Below are 19935 nucleotides of genomic sequence, written 5' to 3' on the forward strand. Positions count from 1 at the left end.
AGTGGTACTCACTGCTTATTGATTCTTCCAGGTGTATTTTTTTGCGATTGCTTTGACAGCTCACATTTCCATTTTAATGAATATAAAAAAATCGAATAGAAGCATATATGCTGTTTTCTCTTGTTTGTTTAAATGTTACTTCACTCTGTCGGCGGTAGGTGGCGGTAATGAAGCGAGTACTTATTGTGACTATCCTGGAACACACGAAGAAGTGTCAGTGTATTAGGGTCTACACACATTTGGCTAGCTCCAGCTAGCAAATACAAAGGCTTCATTTTATCACTGCAACTTCTCACCTCGGCAGAATGCCGCGCTATGCGCAGCTGGTGATGGGCCCGGCGGGCAGCGGTAAGGTACGTCATCCGCCATTCAGGTATACGGTTACAAACGCCTGGCTGCCCTGTGCTGCTAACGGGCTAACCTATGCTAAAGCATGGGGCTGTTTTGCAGAAACACGTGCCTTTAATTTATTGATTGTGTTTTATTTTCGTTTCAGAGCACCTACTGCTCCACCATGATCGAACATTCAGAGGCCATAAACCGCTCGGTTCAGGTCGTCAATCTGGACCCAGCAGCTGAGCACTTTAACTACCCTGTCATGGCAGGTACGACGTGTTTTTACGTCACAACAAGTTATTGCGTAAGAATAATAGTGATACAGAATATGTAATAAAGGAAGCAGCATGTCCTCCTAGTAGGAAGTTAGACGTGGGATCTATTTTATTCTTTATTTGAGGGATGGTGAATTGTGGCAACATTTGTTAATTGCTATTTCATTTCCTATATCTTTTTCTTACTTCTACCTGCGTGGCACACATGACTTCGTCATCGTTTCTGTGGCTGCAGACATTCGTGAGCTTATCCAGGTGGACGATGTGATGGAGGACGAATCGCTCAGATTTGGCCCTAACGGAGGCCTGGTGTTCTGCATGGAGTATTTTGCCAACAACTTTGACTGGTTGGAGGAAAGCTTGGGCCACGTAGAAGATGACTACATATTGTTTGACTGCCCAGGTGAACATCTTCCCGGATGCTGAGAGTTTACGTTTCTCTAGTTGGTGCAGTTTGTGTGAAGGTTGACGACCTTGACAACTGACAGCTGTGACATCTGTAGTTTAGATAAGTGTCTTTCTTTTTCAGGTCAGATTGAACTTTACACACATCTGCCTATAATGAGGCAGCTTGTGGAGCAGCTTCAGCAATGGGAGTTCCGGGTGTGTGGGGTCTTCCTGGTAGATTCACAGTTCATGGTGGAGTCTTTTAAGGTAATGCCAACTGAATTTACTTGTTTAATTCACAATATTTTTGCCTATTCTGAATGGTAGTAACAACACTTAACCTCTAATCTCACTTGTTTCCTGTGATTGAACTGCAGTTCATCTCAGGGGTCATGTCTGCCCTGAGTGCCATGGTGACATTGGAAATTCCTCAAGTAAACATCATGACAAAAATGGACCTACTCAGTCCTAAAGCAAAGAAAGAAATAGAAAAGTAAGTTGCCTATGAATGCAGTGCTGAGTGTTACGTGTATTTGCTTCACAAAAATTCTCCAGCAATTATTCCCTTCTTTCTGTAACACTTGTAGATACCTGGACCCAGACATGTATTCAATGATGGACGACAACTCAATCAGAAGCACAAAGTTCAAGAAGCTGACAAAAGCCATTTGTGGTCTTGTAAGAGAAGCCCTTGAATTCATACTGCAGTAAGTTTTAAAACTAATCACTGAACTGAGATTGTACATGTGTGCATCCAGATAGATGATTACAGTATGGTGAGATTCCTGCCTTTTGACCGCACGGATGAAGAGAGTATTAACATAGTACTACAAAACATTGACTTCTCCATACAGTACGGAGAGGACCTGGAGGTCAAGGAGCCAAAGGTAAAAAATAAAAACACACTTGTGTATCGTTGAACAGTATAATATCACTTTATCTTTTGAAACCATTAACAGCATTACCCCCCCCCCCATTTTAACACACAGGATGTTGACGAGGACCCTGCCAGTCTGAATTATGATGAAATCTTTCAAGGCAAAGCAGACAGCTGAGGAATATTCAGAAATGAAACTTTGTGTTGGTAAAAGATTGTGAGATATTGCTAAAATTCAAGAGGCATGATATTATGTTCACATAAAGAATGTCATGAAACTGCATGGACATCTGTTAAAAAACAAAAAAAAAGACATGTCCTATACATCATCTGTTATGTATATTTATTTAGTTTTTTTGTGACTGGAAAAACTAGTGATATAAACCTTTTATTTTTTGCAGATTTTAATACAGTACTCAAATTGACTGGATTGTTATAAATACATTGCTATGCTATATTTTTGTAATAAAAAAAGAAAAAGTACAAAGTACAACTTGCCGCTGATTAAGTGAAATAAAAAGTTGTTAGCGCCATCGTGTGGTCAATGCGCTGCATGACACGTGTCCACTTCCTGTAAGTCTGAAGGGCGTGTGTGAGGCGGAAGCAGGCTTCTGCAGTGCTGGTATTTTTTTTCCTCCGCTGAGCAGTTGGACTGATATCTGTCACTCAACATGCCGGTGAGTAAATGATACGTAAATTTCAACCATCAAATGTGGTTGTTGTGCGTTTTTAGAGCGTAACATTTGATATAGACACTAGAATGATACAGTGGCCTCCAGATTATCGCTTGCTTCGTTTAGAGTCGCTAGCATCGCCGGCTAGCTGCGTTAGCACTGGCAAAACATGATTTCACGATTGTTGTTAGGATGCAATTGCGTTTTGGTTCACTATCTACAGTTATATAGAATTGGTGTTAAAATAGCTTTGCGTTTGCTGCTATTGTGTTGTTCCTATCAGAAGTGTAGTTTGTTGTATGAGCGATGCATCCGAAATGTAACGTTCAGTTTCCTGGTAAAATCCGGACACCGGTGCGTGAACTGTTCCGTTGTGTTATTGTTTCCAGGCGTATCATTCAAGCTTGATGAGCCCTGAAACCAGGCTGGTGGGGAACATGGCTTTGCTCCCCCTCAAAACCCAGTTCAAGGGACCGGCCCGAGGAGATGGTAAGATCGTCGTATCTGCGTGAAGGTGGAACCTGGCTGTTAGCTTATGGTGCGTTCAGAGGCTCATATCAGCGCAGTTCCTCATACTTGGGTCAGCTTTACTTCCATATATGGGCTGACGTGCATTTCCCCATTATATATTTATTTACAGATATTTTTTTATTGTCAACAAAACCTAATCTAATCATACTTTACAGATTGGGTCACTTCTGTCTTGCATTAACTGACTGCTTTCTTTATTTCAGGTGTTGAGTCAGACATCATTGATGAAGCTATCTACTACTTCAAAGCCAATGTTTTCTTTAAGAACTATGAAATCAAGGTAAGACACTGATTGTTGCCCTTATTATCATTATCACCATGCATTTATCACTCATTAATGATAATAAATGGTTGAACTAAAATAAACATTTGTGTGCAGAAATGATCCCCAAATGTTGCTGCCTGTAGTAATTTGACTGTGAACTCTCGAACTTTATTTTGTTGTTCAGTCAAGGACATGTATGCGACTTCCTGTGTGTATTGTGTCTTCCCATCGCTCCTCTTGTGAAACAGCTGTGAACTTAATTTTTCCACATGCCCCAGCTTGCTTTTCTCTTTTTCAGAATCAAAGCTATGCAACCTCTTGCTGTTCAGACCTGGCTGGAGTTCTGTTAATAACATTTGTGCAGCAGACAGAACTAAACATATTAAGGCAAATTCTTTACATTACCTAGTAATGTGTTTCATTTTTCCCCTAGAATGAGGCAGACAGGACGCTGATCTACGTCACACTCTACATTTCTGAGTGCCTAAAAAGGCTACAGAAGGTAAATTGTATGTGTTAATGTGGGTTTACATGAATACCTGTATGGCATAATCCTAATCCCTGATTTCTGTTTACAGTGCAGCTCCAAAGGCCAGGGAGAGAAAGAGATGTACACTCTGGGCATCACAAACTTCCCCATTCCTGGAGAACCAGGCTTCCCCCTCAATGCTATGTATGTTAAGCCTGCAAACAAGCAGGAGGAAGGTAAGAACTGGCACCTTTTTAAGAAAATAACACTTTTTGGGCTTCCTCTGTAACAACCAACATAAAACAACAACGAATGTACGATTGATTCTTGGCAGTGAATAGCGTTTGTTTTATGGTATTACATTACACTTGTAGTCTTCTTATAATTTGGCCACTTTCCAGCTGGAAACAATGACCATAAATAGCAATGATGACCACGGCACCACAAGACAAGAAGTTTCTAGTCCCCTTTCTCACAAGTGTAAATTTAACAGTAATTGTTGGTCGTTAACATGCTGAATCTGCAACATTCTCCAGAGACCATGAGAGCATACCTGCAGCAGATCCGCCAGGAGACTGGACTGAGGTTATGTGACCGTGTGTTTGACCCCCAGACAGACAAACCCAGCAAAGTGAGTACATTTACTACAGCTTTATATGCAGCACTGTTTAAAGCAAAGTGGGTCTACAATGACGAGTATGGTCTTGTCTTGTGACTAATATGTTTAGTGCAGCAGCCTAACAGAGGTTTGTTTCTTTCAGTGGTGGGTTTGCTTTGTGAAGAGGCAGTTCATGAACAAAAGTCTGTCTGCTCCTGGACAGTGAGTAACTCAGGATCAACATTTGAAAGAGGGGCGGCTCTTTGTTGGGTGGGAGGGGAGGTGTGTACTTTTTGTGTTGCTAAAAGATGATTTTATACAGTTAGAACATGTCTTGGCCATGGTGAGCTGGTGCTTAATTCAATAAAGCAATCACGTGACGTGCCTCGTTTTATACTTCTTTACACACAACATATTCATGCGTTGTTTTGTTTTTTTTAATCAAAGCTCTCAAGGAAGTCCAATCTGAAAATGTGTACTTGTATGTTTTAACTGAGCTTTATTTGCTTTCACAATCTAACACTGACTTTTAGACAGTTGTGTTAAGTGTGGGAACAGTCCCATTGAGTCACATCGTCAGCTGCTGACGATGTGAACGCATTATGTCTGTACATGTGCAGTGATGCAGACAAATACAGATCTAAAAATAGAGCATCTTTATTACATGAACACATTTTCTCTGCGTTGAATTAAGCCTTCAGTGCAGTTGAAGTTAAGGCAGCGCTGGTGGGAGAAGTTCTCTGCAGAAGAATTTGTACATGCAGGCAAAAAAGGCCAGTGTCTCCATCTCTTTAATAACTGTAAATAGCATTAAATAAACAATATACTAGACGGCTCAATGTAGCAGGTGGAAAACAGGCTCAGAAGATTATTTTGCTAAATAAATAGGTCAATTTAGAAAATAGGGTATTTTCTTCAGAAATCTGCTAAGTATGTACATAACAGAAGTAATACTCTGATTTATCTTTCTGTGAACAAAATGCTGAAACTTAACTAAACTTAACCAAAAAGAAATGTGACTACTCAAAACAACGTCTGTGTGATGTTGATGAACCTTAATCCAATGATCTTAGAGCTGAGTCTGTAACCAGCCGACCAACCTGAAAACAAAAGTCACAGTTTTAGAAGAAACAACCCATAATGCATCATTTGTGTCACTATGCCATGTTACATTCTGACAAGTGCTGGTGCCTTACTGTGTTGGCCTTAGTCAAATGCCATTTCTTGGCTTCTTCGCACACAACGTGCCACCTTTTTCTTAAAGACTCCAGTAGGATCTTCTCTCCATTCTTTCTGCAATGAACAACATCCATAAAAGTCTCTACTACTTCCACTGGGCCACGTGTTTTCAGGAACACGCATCACATAAGAAATAAAAGGACCTGAGCCGCAGCTAGACGGTGCCTATGTGTGACAGAATGTGCTTACAGCTGCGTCCACATTGGCAGGAGAATCTCCATTGGGGTCTGCCAGCATGGATATAACACTGATCATGATGGTCTCCACCGTGTGGATCGGCAGCCAGCGCTCCTCAGGCTTCTCGTACCCGTACTTGTCCTCACCAGGTTCATGCAGGATAGAAATGCAAACGTCGCCATTTTTTGCCACTAACACAAAACAAAAAGTGCAAGAAAAATACTTTAACACAATATCAGATACTATTTAAACATTATTCAAAGTCTAGTGGCAAACTAACATGGTATTAGTGTCTATTTTTTACATAAAGCTATATTTTAATCTCCCATAGCCTCCACTGAAATAGTTTTGAATGGTCGTCTATAATTTCTAAAAAGCCTTTATGGACTTTGGATCAGAAACATGCTGTGATGTTGATCGTTACCGTTTGGATGCCACACTTCTGTGATGAACTTCATCTTTGGAGGCCTCAGAGGATAATCATGAGGAAAAGTTAATGTGGCTTTGAAGAAACCTCCTTCGCTGCAAACAGGAAACAACGTCAATTGCCTGCATATGCAACGTGTGTAAATAATGGTAGGTAATGAAAACGATCACTCACAATAACGTGTCCTGAGGTCCGATAACGACCACCTCCCACTGGTAGATGTCATCATCATCCACGAGACCCGCGGAAAAACCCTCCACTGGGTTTTTGTTGAGCTCTGAAATGTGAGGTTGAGTTTTAATCCTGAACTGCCATCTGTTAGATGATCTCACACACAGGCCTGTTTACCTCAATGAGTTGGTAACGCTAGTTGTTGAGCAACAGGACAGCAGTCATGTTAGCTAACAGCTGTCTACACGTGAGTTTGACTTTGCTAACAGTGCGGCTAATGCAGCGGCAGTAAAATCCAACACAGCGGCGGCTTCGCCCTTTTAGACACTACAACCAACACCACGGTACAATAACGTTACAGTTCAATGAGCTCCAGACAAAGCAAAGCACTTAGCTAACTTACCTGCTAACTGTTTACGTAGTAACAACGAGGACTGTTCCGTCATTTTCTATTGTAACGTAGAGATGTCCAACTCGAGACCTCCCACTCGACTCAGCATCGATCTTCTGAAGCGGAAGTGTCGTCAAGCAGAATCTCGAGCGCGTTCCAAATCACGTGACCAATGAGAGCGAGCGGCGTCGATACGTCACGTGACGGCTGAGCGGCTTATCTGCAGTTTGAACGGACGGTTGTTTTAATATGTCAGAGCTTTACAAACGTGGCAACGGACCGGAGATGATCTATAAGATGATAAATGATCTATAAGATAGACAGGTTTACGTTACAGATATCTGCAATGTATTTATGACAAGTTCAAAATGTAATTAAAGACTACAACCTATATTAGTCAGACATCAGCGGCTCTTCTCCAAAGCTGGAGAGGCGGTGAGAATGTGATTAAAGTCATGTTCTGTGGAAAAATAAAATAAAAGTCTTTGACTTAACTAAATGACAAACATGTCTCCTCAATGTAGTAATAAACAGAGTTGCAGAAGTACCAAATACAGCTTTAATAACATCTAACTATCAAAAATATTTACCATATCAAGGCTACTGATATAATATTATCCACAGATAAACACAATTACACATCTTTGATTAAATAACTTTTATTTGACAATAAAACATGGACTGTGATCCTGAACAACCACGTATCAGAGAGGGTTTGATAGTCAGTCTGCTCTGATGCAGTTCTCACACACAACCAGCAGATGTCGCTGTTCTGACTGTGTCAAATGGTGTCGAGCAATGTGTCGATTTCAGACCAACTGCGTCATAGTTGCTCAGTGATTCATGAGGCTTCGATTTCGACATCTCTATTGTAACGTGCAATTAATAAATAAATCTAAGTGATTCTCAGCAAAACAGCTTGAAACATTTGGTAAAGAAAAGTGACGTGTCCTGTCCACGTTTCCTTCTCCGTTCAGTCCGACAACAGCAACAACATGAGTTAAAGTAAAAAGGCTGAAATCAGCGTGGACCTTTTGGGGAATTTTCCCTCAGTGTGTCCGTACAGGCCTCCCTCTTGCCTGTGTAGAGCTGGGATGAAATGAGCTTTGCGAGATTCTCCACAAGGTGGAGGTCACAGCTACAGTTATGACTGCAATAATGTGCTATTATATACAAACTAACTAGGATGTGTAGCCTACAGAGTCATATTAACGGTGCCTGTAAGAACTGACTGACGAGTCAGTTACCAACTAGATTATTTTCTTCTTCGTGATTTTTTTGTGTGACAGATTCCTTTTGGCAAAGTCCGACATCTAGCGGTATTTATGGAAATTACACATAATCTTTGACAGCTGGACAATGAAACCCTTTAGATATTAGATGCCATAGTATATAAACTCCTTTTTCATATCAGATCAACGGTGTCAGACATGCATTTATATCGTTTAAAGTATGCCACAAGCACCATTAGCCACACATGTCTAGAAGAGGACTGGTTTAATCTGGGACTTCCTATTGGATAAACATAAAAAACTAAACGAGCCATCTAACAAGGAGTCAGAGTTTACTTTTATAGTTTATTAGTTCAAACCTCGTTAGTTAATTAGTGAAAACTAAAAGGCGTCGCTCTCAGTTTGACAGTTTTGATTAAAATTCCACTTGGTGCTGTACAAAATGCAAAGTTCAGTTTCAATACTTAAAGAATAGTGAACAGCATTTAATGTTTTCAAACATGTGGGTTTTGTTGTCTGCCCAGTAACTGTATTCTCTCGGCTTTGGCCGTTTACAGTCAACACATACTGCAGTAAACCGTTTAACACCACCTATGACTGCTCTGCAACTGGAGTCACAGCTTGTAAACATTTATTACTTCTCTCTCTATAGTCTTAAAATTTACAGCCAGTCTGAACTTTATGTGACATGCGCTTCTGTTTTAAAATGGAAAGCAGTATTCACCACTACAGTACATCAACTAGTTTTTAATACAGCCCTTAGCAAACATTATTTATTTCTTGAATGATTTTCCTTCAGCTTTGAATTGACTAAAATAGTTCGTTCAGCAAAAAGTGTGATATGTCGTTTATATATTTATATTTTTCATATTCTGTGTACTGTTGCTTCTCTCCTCACACTTCATCGTAATGCACCTCCATGACACAACCATGTTTCCAACTCCAGCCCTTTAATCCACCACTTTTAATTACAGTTTTCAGGCCACTGCTCTGAACGTCTTATTCATTCTGCTGGATCTGGCTCTGACGGCTCCACCCTCTACATTATTACAACTTCAACACGATGTGCAATAAACCCTTCAGTACAATATTTTATATCAACTAATATTTTAATTTCCTACCTGACAGCAGTAATGCACAACTAATATCATGAACCTTTCCTTCACATATCTCCACAACTTCTCCACCACAACCTCTGACTCCGCTGCTCAGCTTCAACTCCGCCTCCGGTCTTTAACCAGCTTATTTGTGTGTTGCCCACAGGCACCTTTCATAAATGCAACGCAGAGGGAGCTTTTTAATCATATTTGGATCAGGATCGGTTTCTACTTGGGTTGGCTCGGAGGGCGCAGTCGGTGAACTTGCTGTCACCTTTCATTTAGAAAACTAAATTCAAACTGGTGCGCGAACATGATCATTGTGATAGTTTTGCAGGCTGTTCGTGGAGCTCCAGTATCTGGATTCGAGGATGGTGCAGCATTTGTTCTGTTTCTGACATGTTTGGACCTCCAGTTATTTGCCTCATTATGCAACGTGTAAACAGATTGTGACACGAGACAGTGTGTTAAGCAAAGTGTAGCAATGACTGTGGCAACGACTGCTGAGGGGGGTGATGTCACACCATCTATTATGTAACCTAATCTCAATGGGCTAGAAACAGCATCAAATTCAGACAAAAGCTAGAATATATATTATTTGTATTTCTGTCTCATTTCTATGAGGTAATGCTGCTGATAAACTACAAACTCGTTACGACATCAAAGGCTGCACCAACATAAACAGCAATGCTCACGACGTTCATGCATTGATTAGAGCTGCATCGTCGGTTTTCTGAGGTCGAAATGAAATTTGTGATTTGTATTGACGTTTTATTAACAGAGAATGAGAAGTTAAGTGATTGAGCTGGTGACTCACGTCTTTAGAATAAAGTAGACTTTATTGTCATTGAACATAGAGAGTAAACAAAACTTTATTCAACTTGGAAAACAGGAAACTTGATCTGACCTTTCGTTTTTAGACAAACATGCTTCTGAGTGTCGCCTGTGACCCCTGCGGTGAAATGACGTTTTCCTTCAATAGGGGGCAGTGCGAGCCACTTCTTCGTGGCTTCAAACAGAGATGGTTTGTAGATTACAACATCCAGTTGTAGTGAGGAGTTGTCTGCATGTACTCACTTATCTATATCTGAATCCAAGGAAACCTGCTGAGCATGCGCTACTTTGTACAATCTCCCACCAGAGAGCAGCCTGTGTGTGAAGAGGACGGCGCTTCCCGTGTCCGGGATCCGTCCCGATCATCCAGGGAAGCGCACTGGGAACCTTGGTGTCACAAAGCGACCGGTTCCCAGAATAAAAGGCGCCCCTGCTCATCTGAAAACTCCACCTGATTATCTTCCAATAGGCAACAATTGTTCATTAAACTTTGGCAATTATAAAGTCAGTCAGCAAAGTTTGCAGCCGTGCAGCCTTTATTTAGACTGAAGTGACGTGGTGCTTGTCTGTGAGAATTACAGCTTTAGAAAAAAAAGTTAATATTATGCTCAAAATAACAGCAATAACTTTGAGTGAAATTCAACTTCTCTGGCTCAATATGCAGAACAAGGTGCATTAAAAAAACGGGAAATCAATTAATAATTAAAAATACCAAATCTAAATTAACTGGTAATGTTTGACAGCCCTGCGTAACTCTTGTCAGCCTGGGTTTTATCTCCACATTGATACGGCCTGATTTAAATAATGGAGTATTAAATCCTCCAGGGGCAGCTCAACACCCCGCATGGCTGATTGCATCCTGCTTTGATTTAAATGCACTCATCCCTCACAAACACCCCCTCAACCCCCCCGGTCTGCCCGGAAATTAGAGGGCCAGTCAGAATGATTAATAAATGGCTGGTAAATAAATCTAATTTTGTCACTGTTCGATCACACATCATACGCCGGCTTCCAGTTTCCCTGCGTTTCCTTATTAGAGCAGAAATACACATTACTGTATGTGTACGGAGGTTTTTTTACCAGCACACAGAAAGACTTCAGACGGTTTCCACATCTCACTGCTTTCTGTTTCTGCCAGCTTTAAAGTCGGGGTAAACAGCCGGAGTCGCACAACCACCAGTCCCAGACTGCACCCAGCGCTCACAACCCGCCCACAGCTTTGATGAGGTGTTACACGCAGACTCGAAACCCAGCGCGTGCATCAGATAATGATGTTTGACTTCTTAATACGAGAGGAATGATCTCACATAATGCGACAACAACAGCTGTGGGAAGAGCGGGGCACCGCCGGCTGCTGCTGGTGGAAACCAGTGGCCCCACAGCCGAGCGCTGGTGAAGCACTGGCCGCCGGCCCCTCGGGCTCCGGACCAGGAATAGCTGCTGCCCTGGTTGTGGTCGCAGTCGGTGGCCACCAACGAGCGGCTCTGTGGCTTCAGTGTTCATCAATGTTCCTATTTATTCACTTATACGGGTGCACAGCGAGCGATGACACAGAGCAAAAGCGGATTGATTAACCGAACAAGATTACAGGGAAAAAACAGGGCCGGCCTGGATGGAGCCGCATCAGACAGACACGTCCGTTCACAAAGAGATGGTGGCTGTGTGAAATGGGTTTAATGCCCCTAAAAGAGCTCCACACTTTCATATATGAATCTACTTTTAGCAAAAGCAGGATCATGTCGCATCCTGAAGAGCTTTGTGGAAAAAGCTGCAGGGTGAACAAGTGGCATTGATCTTTAATGGGAGGACTCTCTCACCCCCATCTGCTGCTGTCGCCTCGGATCGGATCAAATCCACGTTAATGGAGATGATTCAAGATATTGCTCCACGTGCTGCAGCGTTTAATAGACGCACATTTCAGCTGGAGCCATTGTTCCCATTCATTCCATTTTGAGTTATTCCCCTCGAAATGGGCGCGATCACGATTCCTTAAAAGTGGCCGGTGTCGCCGTTCGAGCACAATGAGACTCAGGAGGCAGGAAACAAGGTTAGCAGTAATCTGATGCCTGAGCGGCCGGATGTTGATTTATGACAGAGTGACGTGTGAGACGAACACAGGTGGTGCAATCAGAACAAGGGCTGCTGTGATTGCATTTTGCATTGCTCTTTCATCAGCACGGAGTAATATTCATATTGTGGAGGACCGTGCGAATGGGGCGAAAATGAACATTTTTATAGCATGTGTTGATGTCACATCAGGATCTTAGCCGCCGTCCAGCACCTTTTGTGTTTTCATCAGACGCAGAACATCTCTGGACCCTATTATGTGAAAAGGCTTATTTATATATAAGCAATTTGCTGTGTGATGATGATGATTATTATTATGATTACACGCTAATAAAGAGCAGCAGCGATTACCAGCGAGGGGCCGTTTTTCTGCAGCTGCTCCGATATGTGGAAAAATGGTAGCGTAAGTTAACTAATCTGGTAAATGGTGGTTTAATGAGAGCGTTGCACACACACACTGGGAGCAACTGACATTCACAAATCAGCAGCAGCTCCTATAAATAACATGCGGAGTGAAGGGGGCGGTCGAGACGCTGGGCTGGTTTCACCTGGCTGGAGTTCATCTGGCACAGCTGTTGGGAGAGCGCGATGTTAAGGCCCCTCGTCCTCAATTCTGCCTGTTAAAACACACATAGTCCTAATTACTACGCAGACGTTCGGGGACCGAGCCGAGAAGCGGCTCCCAAAGGCTTTTAGTAATTTTGGGTGCTTGACTTCTGGAAATTAAAACAGACACGTCTGCAGCCTCCCGAGGTTCCAGCCGGTCTGATCCGGGTTCGTCAGCTGTAAAGGTGGGTGGACTCACCACTCGTAGCACGGACTCTTATACTGATCAGATCGGTCCTAATGACGTGACCCGGTGTTCGTTCTGCGTTGAACTGTCTGCTTTGCATCACTCTGTCCTCCTCATCCAGCCTCGCTCTGCTGTGGATCGAGGAAAGGACAAAATAAAGGCGACCGCTGCAGTTCCCTCCCTGTTGGCGCCGCAGCAAATTGGCCCTTTATCAAACAGGGGCCTCATCTATCAGGCTAAAGCCGGGTATTGAAATTGCCCCACTGGCCACAAATCAGGCCAATGGATCGGCCTTTATCTTGGACAAGGCCGTCATCACTCTGTGGAGGCTGGAAGGGAAGGAGCCGGGCCGTTTAGGAGTCTGTCCTGCATTTCCTCTCTGCAGCCGTATGTGGCTCGCTGCTTGACCTCCTCGCGACCGGCAGCAGCTGGACCGCGACCAAACCCGCGTCCAGCCTGCATCATTATCCGACCAAATGCACCCGTTGGGTCAAAACTCCTCGTCTGTTTGATGCTTTGGCTCGTTTTTGGACTCTCTTTCGTCGGAGCCACGCCCACATTTCTTTCCGCAGCCAATCAATGCAAATGGAGACGGACCGTAATGAAGGCAGAGACAGATGGATGCTGTGTCGTGAGCCGTGCCTCCGCAGTTTTAAACATTATTCAGCCTGATATGATTGATGAGGAGCCGTGTTCAGGTAATATCTCACTCTTGTTATATTCCACAAAAGCAGCTATCAGTAACGTATCTGTAATCACGCCGCATGTTGCCGTCGATATGAAGAAGACAGACTTTATTGTAACTACTATATTAAAACCGAAGCAAAGCGATAAAACAGCCCTGCTGCTTATATCGACATCCCGATCCATTCACCAATGGGTCAGAAGTTAGGATGAAATTTCAAATGCACACGGTTTGATTGCAGCGGTGCAGCAGTGCAGGCGGCGGCGAGGCCGATGCGTCCCAGCGATTACTCACTGCAGACGGCAACTTTGCTCAACGTCTCTGATCAATTTCAGGACTTATGGATTTAACTAAAAGTCCATTCACAATCCAAACGTCCGCTTAACAGTGTTTCAGCTGCCCCCCTTTCATTTGATTGGACTCAATCACGGAGCAACGGACCCGTTCTGGGTTCACACGTGGGATAAAACTCCTCTGTGTCTCTGGGCTGATTGAAAAGCACAAACACCGGGTTTAATTGGTGATTTAAATGGTAATTCAACCCTTACGTTGGTGTTGATGAACATCGTACTATCGTCTTGTTGCAGCCGGAGAACGAAGGCCCAGTGCGACAGACGAGCCACAGCGGACTGTGATGGGCTTTTCTGATGCTGGGGCTTCTCCCCTCTGCTTAAAACAAACCTGAAGTCACTCCGCGGCGTTCGCCCGCCTCGCTGCCCTCGGTGCAGGGCGAGAAAATGGAGCACCATGAAATCCTAAGCAAATTTAGCGAAAACCAATTCTGAATTCCCAAAGCCTTATCCCGTCCTATTCCCTCGACTCAGTGTGTCTGACAGCGTTATCAGTCCCTTGGGGAAAGCAGGGGAACTTTGGCCCGCGCAGTGTTGGGGAAGGGAAAAGCGGACGTCTTCAGGGAGAAGGACACCCACACACACAATGGATGCCTGCAGAAAGTAAAACAGGTCAGGACTCCAGTGGTCTGATAAGGCAGCGGACTCATGAATTAAAGAGCGGTGGAGGAAATATGACATTTTTCTTTTCCATTCAGTCTATCGGGACTATACTTGGCTGCCAGTGAAATTACCTGGAGAGGAGTTGGTCCGATAATGGACTGCCAGGGACCAGATCCACTCTCCTCATAAGGGCAGACTGGCATTGAACATTTAAAATACCTTTAGCACCTTATGGGAAATTCAAGAGGCGAGAGATTTAGCTTATCATAATGGATCGTTTGTATCTCCTTAAATACCCATTTTTCACTGGTGTATGATGGAGGCCATCCCTCCTCAGATAATCCCCCTATTGAATGAATATTGGATTTACAAGGCTCATTGCGCTTAATTAAAGGAGTCAGAGGGATGTTGTGTTCATCATTCCCAAAAGTCGCTTCAACACTAACAGATTGCATCAGTTCCTGTTGCAAACAGCAGCGCAGGGCGGCTGCAAGCAGCTCCGGTGCAGATAAAGGGTCATTCTGCTGTTTTTGGGGGCAGAGCGGCGGCTCCTCTGTTCTGTCGGCGCCTTTTTCCCGCAGAGAAGCGGGTGATTGATATGGAAGCGCTAATGGCAGAGGAGGGCAGGGATGCAATGGCTCGTCTTTGGCTAATGATTAGTTTAAGTGAGTGCTGTAATGGGCCCGGGTGCCGAGGCCGCTGATTTACGAGACGCTGCGGCGGCCTGGAGGGTTCGGCCTCTTCCTTCGGAATCGCATCGGAAAAACAGATTTCCGCGCGTTCGTTACTTATCGCGAAGGCACACGTGTGCGCGCGGAGGAATGAGAGTGACGCTCAGAGGGAATCGCTGGATGCAATTTCTTTCCAACTTTAAACTCCTGGGCTCAGTTTTATCTGATGCCCGTGGAGCAATATACATGAAGCAGTTATTTCTCACTTTGAAAAAGGTTATAATGTCCTCCGCCGGGGTCTTTTGGTGGGCAAACAGAGTGAAGGGGAGCCTGAGGGGAGGAGAGGTGGGTAAATAGCTTCTCTAATGGAGTCCTAATCTGTGAAGGCAATCTGCAGAGAGCTGCCCCTGGCTGTGCCAGTCGGGACGAGGAGACAGAGGTGACAGCGTGGCAGATATTATTAGTGGTATCATTGATCAGACAGCGGCCGGAGAAAGATGACGGATCCCGTGGCCGCGGCCCAGGTGAGCGGGGGGGGGGTCCTCCGCTTTCATGTAAATCAGCCTGGGTCCTGGCCACAGTTCAGATGAGGGCTTGTCTGGCTTCGACACAAGGCGTCCGTCTTGGGCGGCGCTGGCTCCAGATGAATGGGACGGCGTCGAGCCGGAGCACGAGGACCCGGTGGAAGGAAAACGTCAGCAGCCGCTCCTGTTGCTTGGGTTGGTTTGGTTCCTATCGCTCTCTCTCCCCGCGTCCCGAGCGCCTCTCGCCCTCTCCACTTCCTCGAGCCTGTGAAAGAGAGAGAGTCTACGCAGGCTGATCGATGCTGCTTGGATGCTTTATAGTTTCATGTCAATAGTTTTTCCTTAGCTGCTCACTCAGGCTTCAAAAATGGTAAACAACACACTATAATGAACAGCGTGCTGCTAAGCTAGTGGCTCTTTAGTATTTAGCAGGTGTACTGTTTATATTCTGGATCCTATTAGAGTGTTGAGGGATAAATAAAGGTGCTGTAGAGAAGAAGCCTGCACTTTAAGTCATCATAATTAAATGTGTTCAAATCTCCCCCGACTACGACTGAAACCCTGTTTACGTGACAAGTCGTGACCTTAATGAAACAGAAACATGGACTCGCTGAAAAGACAATGATGTCATAATCAGTGAGGTCACTTGTGTTGTATGGGTTATGCACAGGAGAGGGGGGCGTGGTCCCAGCAGGGGTCTTACACTAAGAGGCTCCACCTCCTGCTCTGCGTCCGGAGCATCGTCACCATGAACGCGGCGTTCGCCCGAGTCGCCATCATTCACACCGTTCGACGCACTCACAAATTACGCCATCAGATGTTTTTCTCGCACGGTTCCCGCTGTTTTATTAGTGTTTGTTTTCTTGGAGACCGGCTCTGCCCTCCGGTGTGACAGCAGGTGCTTCTCTTTGAACATCTCAAACACAAACCGCTCCCACTGAGACCAAAGACACTACAAATAAAAATTAATGATTGAACGTGTTGAAAGACAAGTGTTTATTCTTTGGCCCGTTTTTTTTGGCGGCTGTGTTAATTTTTTTTTTCATTTTTGAGCTACGTGGCGTCGGCGTGAAACTGTGGCGCAAGTTTGTCGTCTTTCATAGTGAAGATCTTCTCATCTATAGACTTTGATGCTGATGAATAAGCAAATATCCACTCAACAGGATTTCAGTGACGCAGATTCTGACTAAATTATTATATTAAAAACAGAATCTGATGTTTCTATACTGTGTTCTAACATTGGTGATGTAGTGAGTCCCATGTACGGTGGTGATTACAGCTGAGAGGAACGTACATATCAAACACAGAGAAATTACCCAAATTAACTCATTGCACGACTCCTAATGAGGCTTCTCTGACTTCTGATGGTGTTTTATCTTGGCCACTTAGATGCTGATAGCTTGTCTTTCTTCCCTCTCTCTCTCTCTCTCTCTCTCTCTCTCTCTCTCTCACCCTCTCTCTCTCTCTCTCTCTCCCTCCCTCTCTCCTGCTCCTAAACACGCTCTCCTGACTGATCTTCAGTCAAACCCCGTAGTTCTGAGGGAAATCACATTCGTGTTGTCGATATGCCGAAGACTGAAAGCAACTTTTATATCCAAATTAAAAAAGTTCACTCAGAAAAGAAAGCGGTGAAGTTTAGAGCACAAACACTTACGCATGCAACCGACTGAAACACACTTCGTTGCATTAGATCAGCTGCTCCGGACTAATCACTTTCATCTGGACTCATATTTAGTGTTCAAGGCAGTGAAGTGTATAATTATTTTTGCATATCTAATGAAAAAGTGGAGCCATAAAAACATGGACTCTCAGGTTGAACTACTTCATTCTCTGGCTTCCCTGAACAGGTGGAGTAATAATAGAGAATCAGCAAAGCAAACTAAACTAAACTCATCACAGATAAACAATCAGACACTTTATTAAAAGCTGGCCGGTGTGAAATCTTTCTTCATTAGTCGTGTGTATTTTTTTTACCTGCACAGGCAGAAGCTGGTGCTGTCTGGCTCCGAGCTTCACCAGCTTCAGGGCAGAGTTGATCCTGAGCCAGAACTGGGCCCGCGCCAACGCTCGCCACTGAGTTGTGGCACTTCAGAGTCGACCCCCATCCATCGCGCTGGCCCGAGACCAAGCACATCTGGGCCACTTTGAAGAGATCACTGCAGAATTTATTTTGTCATCACGCGGGGCGGCAATAAAGAGAAAGCCGGCCCCGCGGTGAGTTAGAGGGCTGTTTTCTCTCGCTCGGCCCCTCGGCCCTTTGGAGCGGACCCGTCCATCCCAGCACGCTGGGCCTGACCTTGTTTACACGCTGGACTACATTCATGACAGATCCTCAAACTGAGTTCCCTCCATGTTTAATCTCGTGTGACCTTTCGGGTTACTGTGGTCCGGTGCAGTTCGCAGGGCGGGATCATCCCGCCTCCCGCCGTCTCCTGCTCCATCTCCTTCCTGTTTTATATGCTAATCACAACACCTGGAAGAAGAGCTTGTCTGGTTCTCGGACCAATTGTAATTTCTGCCCTTTTGGACTCAGATCTCACAACAGCGCCGCCTCGACTCACCGAGATCTCCCGCTCTAATCAGTGAAAACGAGATCCAGGCTGCAGGAAAAGGAATTTCCTTTAACATGCCGGGTGGCTTTGACACCTCCATACCCTCAATTATCCCTTTGTGCCTTTAACTGTCTCCTGTCTGACCCCCGAAGCCGCTGCTTGTCATTTAAGCTTTGCACAGCCTTTTCTAGGCCGCTCGGAACTGTTTCCTCCAGTGCGGCGCTCGCTTTCGCTCCACACTTTCGTGTTAACAAGACGAGGCGAGGTAAAGATTCTCCTCATTCTATGTGACTTAATGGGCCCAGTTTCCATCTACAGTAGTTGTTTATTTTTCTGTGTAATATTCAGCGTTGATATGATTTAATCATTCATGCTATGCGGGGTGAGAGGTCGCCGGAGCTGTTTCGCGGCCTTAAACCCACCGCGATGCCCTAATGATGGCTGGAGGAGAAGCCGTTCACGCGGTCATTATGCCTTCCTGCACATGCTGCCCTTCTGTTCTGAACTTTGCTGCTGAGATGCACATTTGAATGTGTTTTTTGTTTTTTTTTACATTTTCGTGCCTTTTTACCCATTTTATGGCAAAGTCTAAACCTCCCACAAGAACTTATGTGATACTGAGCTAAAGGCACTGACAAGACCTCCACCAAGTCTACTTGTTCCTTAAATAATAACAGATTCGATTTCATATGATTTGCGGGTTTGTAATTAAATGTTGGATCAAGAACCTTATTACCTTTGAGAATATTTAATTAGTCGCAGGTAGATAAAGCGATGAGTACATTCACAAGCTGAAGAGGAGAGAAGAGGCTGTGGAAGTAAAGCGTTAGCGCTGAGGATAATTGCACGGGATGCTGAATAAACTGCCTGATTACATCTCGCTCTCGTGTTTGTGTCATTCTAAAGCAGGAAACCTGTTTCATCTTCCTCCCTCAAGAGCCTCTGTTTACCATACGGCAGGATGCTTCTTGTAATAAATAAGACTCTTAATTGCCTCAAGTCCTCCAGAGCCAGATGAATCATGAAATAAATCCATATGTAATTGTGTCACCGTGTGCTGACTAAACAATGTGCGGCCGGCGGTTGCGTGGTAACTCGCTGGTTAATGAGCTGACGTCTCTGCTGCTGTGCTCCTGTTCTTTATGGGGTTAAGTGGTTTGAGCGAGTGCAAACAGGAAGCTCGCAGTCAGGGGTGGGTTCACTGAATCCACTGTTGGGTTCATCACATATAAGGTGTAAATCCACCTCCTTCAGGACTCATTGGTCATTTCCTCATCTTCCCACCGTGACAAACCGAGCTTCCACAGAAAACACCCAATGTGTATTTTTTGCACTTGAAGCATGACCGTAACAAAGTAATTTACATTTGCATCGGGCGAGATGGGAGACGCGCCCAAAACCTTTTACTGCACTAGCAAATCCCTGTTTGTCCTCTTTTCCTCCGCGGCCCAGGCCGAGGAACGCCGCCTCCCGCCCGCGAAGGTAAACCTCCACGTTTGCACACGGCTGACGGATAGCGCGCTCTTGGCGATTGTGATTAGCCCGAGGCTTTATTACCGCCTGTAAAACATCCTGGACTTTAATGTGCAGTGGAGCTCGTCTACCTTCATGCGAGGCCCGTTCGCTTCTCATTACGGCCCCGCGTCTGAAAACCTCCCTGAGCTCCATCGCCTCCGTGAGTTTAGGCGCCTTCATATGTCACCATGGCAC

General features: G+C 44.5%; 3 protein-coding genes across 3 annotated transcripts; 2 read left to right on the top strand and 1 right to left on the bottom strand.

Annotated features, from left to right (window-relative positions):
* The first annotated feature begins 115 nt into the window (after nt 1–115).
* gpn3 (GPN-loop GTPase 3) lies at nt 116–2408 on the top strand. The gene is made up of 8 exons (XM_029168602.3): nt 116–353; nt 497–605; nt 847–1014; nt 1141–1265; nt 1376–1491; nt 1586–1676; nt 1757–1885; nt 1988–2408. The coding sequence occupies exons 1-8, from the start codon at nt 306–308 to the stop codon at nt 2051–2053; spliced, it is 852 nt and encodes a 283-aa protein (XP_029024435.1). The 5' UTR covers nt 116–305; the 3' UTR covers nt 2054–2408.
* An 8-nt stretch (nt 2409–2416) lies between these two features.
* arpc3 (actin related protein 2/3 complex, subunit 3) lies at nt 2417–4792 on the top strand. Its single transcript, XM_029168610.3, has 7 exons — nt 2417–2552; nt 2939–3038; nt 3284–3360; nt 3779–3847; nt 3924–4050; nt 4351–4445; nt 4576–4792. The coding sequence occupies exons 1-7, from the start codon at nt 2547–2549 to the stop codon at nt 4636–4638; spliced, it is 537 nt and encodes a 178-aa protein (XP_029024443.1). The 5' UTR covers nt 2417–2546; the 3' UTR covers nt 4639–4792.
* Nucleotides 4793–5053: 261 nt separating this feature from the next.
* ube2g1b (ubiquitin-conjugating enzyme E2G 1b (UBC7 homolog, yeast)) lies at nt 5054–8051 on the bottom strand. The gene is made up of 7 exons (XM_055513305.1): nt 7683–8051; nt 6830–6874; nt 6430–6532; nt 6253–6350; nt 5841–6019; nt 5609–5705; nt 5054–5512 (listed from the first exon to the last, which is right to left on the bottom strand). The coding sequence occupies exons 2-6, from the start codon at nt 6870–6872 to the stop codon at nt 5619–5621; spliced, it is 510 nt and encodes a 169-aa protein (XP_055369280.1). The 5' UTR covers nt 6873–6874; nt 7683–8051; the 3' UTR covers nt 5054–5512; nt 5609–5618.
* Nucleotides 8052–19935: the final 11884 nt, after the last annotated feature.

The sequence above is a fragment of the Betta splendens genome, chromosome 12 (genome assembly GCF_900634795.4).
Source record: "Betta splendens chromosome 12, fBetSpl5.4, whole genome shotgun sequence".
NCBI lineage: Eukaryota > Metazoa > Chordata > Actinopteri > Anabantiformes > Osphronemidae > Betta > Betta splendens.

Bases quoted from the DNA above. Each gene is read 5' to 3' on its own strand.
- ube2g1b (XM_055513305.1), bottom strand. From the start codon at position 6,872: ATGACGGAACAGTCCTCGTTGTTACTACGTAAACAGTTAGCAG. The intron at 6,533-6,829 runs GTAAGTTAGCTA...CTCACATTTCAG, and splicing joins ACTACGTAAACAGTTAGCAG to AGCTCAACAAAAACCCAGTG. The intron at 5,706-5,840 runs GTAAGCACATTC...TGTTCATTGCAG, and splicing joins CTGCCAATGTGGACGCAGCT to AAAGAATGGAGAGAAGATCC.
- gpn3 (XM_029168602.3), top strand. From the start codon at position 306: ATGCCGCGCTATGCGCAGCTGGTGATGGGCCCGGCGGGCAGCGGTAAG. The intron at 1,015-1,140 runs GTGAACATCTTC...TTTCTTTTTCAG, and splicing joins CATATTGTTTGACTGCCCAG to GTCAGATTGAACTTTACACA. The intron at 1,677-1,756 runs GTAAGAGAAGCC...GTGTGCATCCAG, and splicing joins CAAAAGCCATTTGTGGTCTT to ATAGATGATTACAGTATGGT.
- arpc3 (XM_029168610.3), top strand. The intron at 3,039-3,283 runs GTAAGATCGTCG...TCTTTATTTCAG, and splicing joins GGGACCGGCCCGAGGAGATG to GTGTTGAGTCAGACATCATT. The intron at 4,051-4,350 runs GTAAGAACTGGC...AACATTCTCCAG, and splicing joins TGCAAACAAGCAGGAGGAAG to AGACCATGAGAGCATACCTG.